This window comes from Eulemur rufifrons, chromosome 6 (genome assembly GCF_041146395.1).
Source record: "Eulemur rufifrons isolate Redbay chromosome 6, OSU_ERuf_1, whole genome shotgun sequence".
Lineage (NCBI taxonomy): Eukaryota > Metazoa > Chordata > Mammalia > Primates > Lemuridae > Eulemur > Eulemur rufifrons.
Window position 1 is genome coordinate 27,375,145 of NC_090988.1, and position 3,682 is coordinate 27,378,826.

A 3,682-nucleotide genomic window follows, 5' to 3' on the forward strand; every position below is an offset into this window, starting at 1 on the left:
CACCAAAGCTTCCCTAAAGTAAGGTTAATGTGAAATGTAACTAAGAGTTATCTACGTAGAAATTGGGGTGGGGAATAAAACTTAGTAAGTCTTCCATTGTGAGAACCAAATATTCAAAGATCCCATGGTGGAGGCAGTGTGGAAGATTAGAGAGTTGTACTATGAAATCAGAAAGATGTGGTTTCTCTTATAAACAGCTTTCTTCTTAGCCTGTTAACTTATCTTCTGATAAAAGTGTACTCATCACAGGGTGGTTGAAAGAATTAAATCAGAGGATATATGCAAAGCACTTTGTTAAACACTGTGGCACATAGTAAGTACTCACTAAATGTCAGTGATGATAATGAGTATAGATTAGTTAAGAGAACCTGTATTTAGTATGTAAATATTAAAATTGCCTGGGTATACTCAACCCTATAAATGTTAGTGGTTTCTAAAGCCACCAATACAATGTCTAACATAATAAATAACTTAGATATTTTAATAGTGCTTGCTCTTCATTTTTACTTATAAAAATGTGCGAAAAACAGCTGTATTTAGATATAGCACAAATATAGTCATCCCTTGGTATTCGCAGGGGATTCATTCCAGGACCCCGCTTGGATACTAAAATCCAGCACATGCACAAGTCCCGCAGTTGGTCCTTTGGAACCAGCAAATCTGAAAAGTTGGCCTTCCTATCCTTGATCTTCGCATCCTGTAAATACCGCATTTTCCATCCACGCTTGGTTGTAGATGCGAAACTCGCAGATACACAAGGCCAATTTTATTTACTGAAAAAAATGCCACATAAAAGTAGACTACACAGTTAAGCCCATGTTGTTCAAGGGTCAACTGTGCATGTTATCTCTTCCTAAGAACTAAAACGTATTTTACCATTGGGATTCTTTTTTTAAACAAACCAACTTACTGACAAATTGTGGGAAATGCTTAAGTGAAACAAGGTAAGGTACAGTTAAAAAAAAAATTAACATTTCACTTTGTCTCTACGTAAAGTCTTATATGGATCCCCAGTAATGGAGAATCTATTATTTATGTAGAAGTCTGTTAATATTGAAGGAAATATATCCTTTTCAGATATATTACCATTGAGTATTGAGCACATTTTCCCTAACGTTAAATATCTGTAATACACCTCCTGGCCTGAGATTCTTACTCAATAGGTAAGAACCAAGACTGCAAGACACAATTTCTGTACTACAAAAATGCCACATTACCTGGAAAACTAGTCTTCATTATATCAATTCCAACTTGTAGTTCAGGTTCAGCAGCAAGCACCGCATAGTCCCCTTGATGAGAGATGTTAAAGTTGAAATTGGGGTAAGGATTCAATGAGTCCTTTGCAAGAACTGGTTTTCCTTTTGCAGTTCTTTGCAAACGGATATTATTCCAAGGGATATTCAATTTCTCTGCGACTAATTTCCTTATCATCAGACGACCAGCCTGTTAAGTACATAGAACATTTGGTATGTACTGATGCCTACTAAAGTTATACATATATTGCCTGTAGTATACAAGGTATAGTTTTGTAGTTTCTAAAATTTTTCTTTTTAAAAGTTTGCAAAGTTTGTAAATATTAAAACCACTGCATTAAGATTTAAGAAATGCTTAATTAGCTAGAATATTAAAGCCCTGCTTATCAATTCCCTCCCCTTAACTAATAACCAATGTTAACAGCAGGTATCCTTTCAGTCTTTGCTCTAAGTATTTAAATATGTATGTATTTACATATATTTTTGATAACTCTATAAGAACACATATATGAGATGAGGTCACACTTATGTAGTATTCTACTACACATAGACTTTTAATTTGTAAGTACTGGGAATTATTTTATGTCTTTACTTACTGGTCTGGTCTGTGCACTTTTAACTATCACATAATATTTCATAGTATTGAGGTACAAAAGAAGTACTGACTATTCCCTAATTATTGTGCATTTTAGACTGGCTCTCTATTTGCTGTTCTAAAAAATGCCACAGTAATCAGCCCTGTTGTACCTACATCCGCACATATGTGTATTTCTAGATCCTATATACCCATCATTCAGCTTCAATAATTAGCAAGGCATGACTTATCTTGTTCACTCTCTCTTACCTCCATTAATTATTAAGACAGAAATGACTAAAAACACAGAAAACCCAACGGTATACGATGGCAAAGTATATTATTTTAAAAAAACACCTTTCAGGGTTTTTTCCCTCCTTCAGTTCTAACACTTTAAAAAATCGCAGGCCTTCAGAATGAGTTCATTTCACAATTTCTTACAATTATAAAAAAAAGTATAAAAAAATTCACTAATATGCCTTCAAAAAATTATCCACTAGCCCACATTTCAAACAGAAAGGTGTTTCAATATGGTACATTTTCAAGAAATGTCTTGGAAGTGATGGTAATTAGAGATTGTTTCGAAATTGTACTATACAGTAAAGTAGTAAAGGTATTTATTTTGAAACCAAATTTTCCATTTGTTGATTAAAAATACATAACTAAAATAAATAAATCTATTAAAAATACTGTTTCCTAAGGTACCTAATCAAGAAAGAATGTCTGGGCCTGTATTCTCTTTAGGCTTCTTTTCCATCGGCAAAAAGCGGCTGGCTTAGGCCTCCTGCAGTCTCAGGGTGCGCAAAGCCTTAAACTAAGTCTTATGTCAATATTTTCTACGGCCTACCACGTGTACAGTACCACTGGGCGGTGGCAGGATATTTAATAGGCAGACGAAGCACGGGCTGTGAACCCAAGCAAAGAAAAAAATAGAATTTGATAACATTTAAAAATAAGAACATGCATTGCGAAAATAAATTATCTCATAGGCCTTCCTTACACTTATTTTATGGTTTAGTAGGGTCTCTATTTTCAATTACACGGGGAAGGAGCTAATTTTCACAGCGATCGAGGCCTCCGCGGAGGTTACAAAGACCGTGGAGACCAGGCCGTGCGCACGCCAGAAACACTGCAGCGCCGACCACTGTCACCCCGGGCAGGCCACGACTAGTCCAGGAGCAAGGGTGCCGACGCTAGGGCGCAAGGTGGGTCTCCACAGCCCGCCCCACCTCCCCCAACATCTGCTTCCTCGGCTCTAAATACCAAAAGACCTGTAGTACCATGGCTGCCTTAGCGTCCCGGGCGAAGACGAACTGGCCAATGCGCTCCTTTTCCTCCGGCTGGATCGATCGCACTGCCAGCAGCCATTCTGCTCGGCTCGGCAGCCAAGTGCCGCAGGAAAAGGCCCAGCGCACGCCCTCCATGGATGGCACCAAGCAGAACCGCTTGGCTGGGAAAACCATACACAGGAAACGAACCCTTCCGCCACCTCTGTCTGATGGCGCGGGCGCTAGCGTAGCCCCACCCCTTCTTCCCTGCGTCTGTGCGCACTAGGCGGGGCCTCCCGCTCCATTCTTGCCGGCACAGACGCAGGAGGCGGGGCCTCGCCCTATGTCGGCGGGCACGTTGCCCTCTGAGAGCCCTCACTGCCCCGCCCCCAGCTCAGCCTACGCCAATCGGAGAAAGCTGCCAGGGGTGGAGACCGACACCAGCCTCTGCGCTTTGCCGCATTGTGTGACGTCACGTGGGACGTGGCTTCGGAGGGTAGCGAAGGGAGGGACCAAGGCCGAGAGCCCGACAGTTACGCCACTCACACTTGGGGAAGAGTTAACGGGACAGCGGTGCAAGCCAATCG

General features: G+C 40.8%; 1 protein-coding gene across 1 annotated transcript in view; it reads right to left on the minus strand.

Moving 5' to 3' along the window:
• Window positions 1-3,331, minus strand: part of AASDHPPT (aminoadipate-semialdehyde dehydrogenase-phosphopantetheinyl transferase) — a 30,532-nt gene extending 27,201 nt beyond the window's left edge. The window contains exons 1-2 of the mRNA XM_069468985.1: window positions 3,108-3,331; window positions 1,218-1,443 (exon numbers count right to left, since the gene is read on the minus strand). Coding sequence (XP_069325086.1) covers window positions 1,218-1,443; window positions 3,108-3,290 — 409 coding nt within the window. The 5' untranslated portion in view covers window positions 3,291-3,331. The remainder of the gene's footprint in view (window positions 1-1,217; window positions 1,444-3,107) is intronic.
• Window positions 3,332-3,682: the final 351 nt, after the last annotated feature.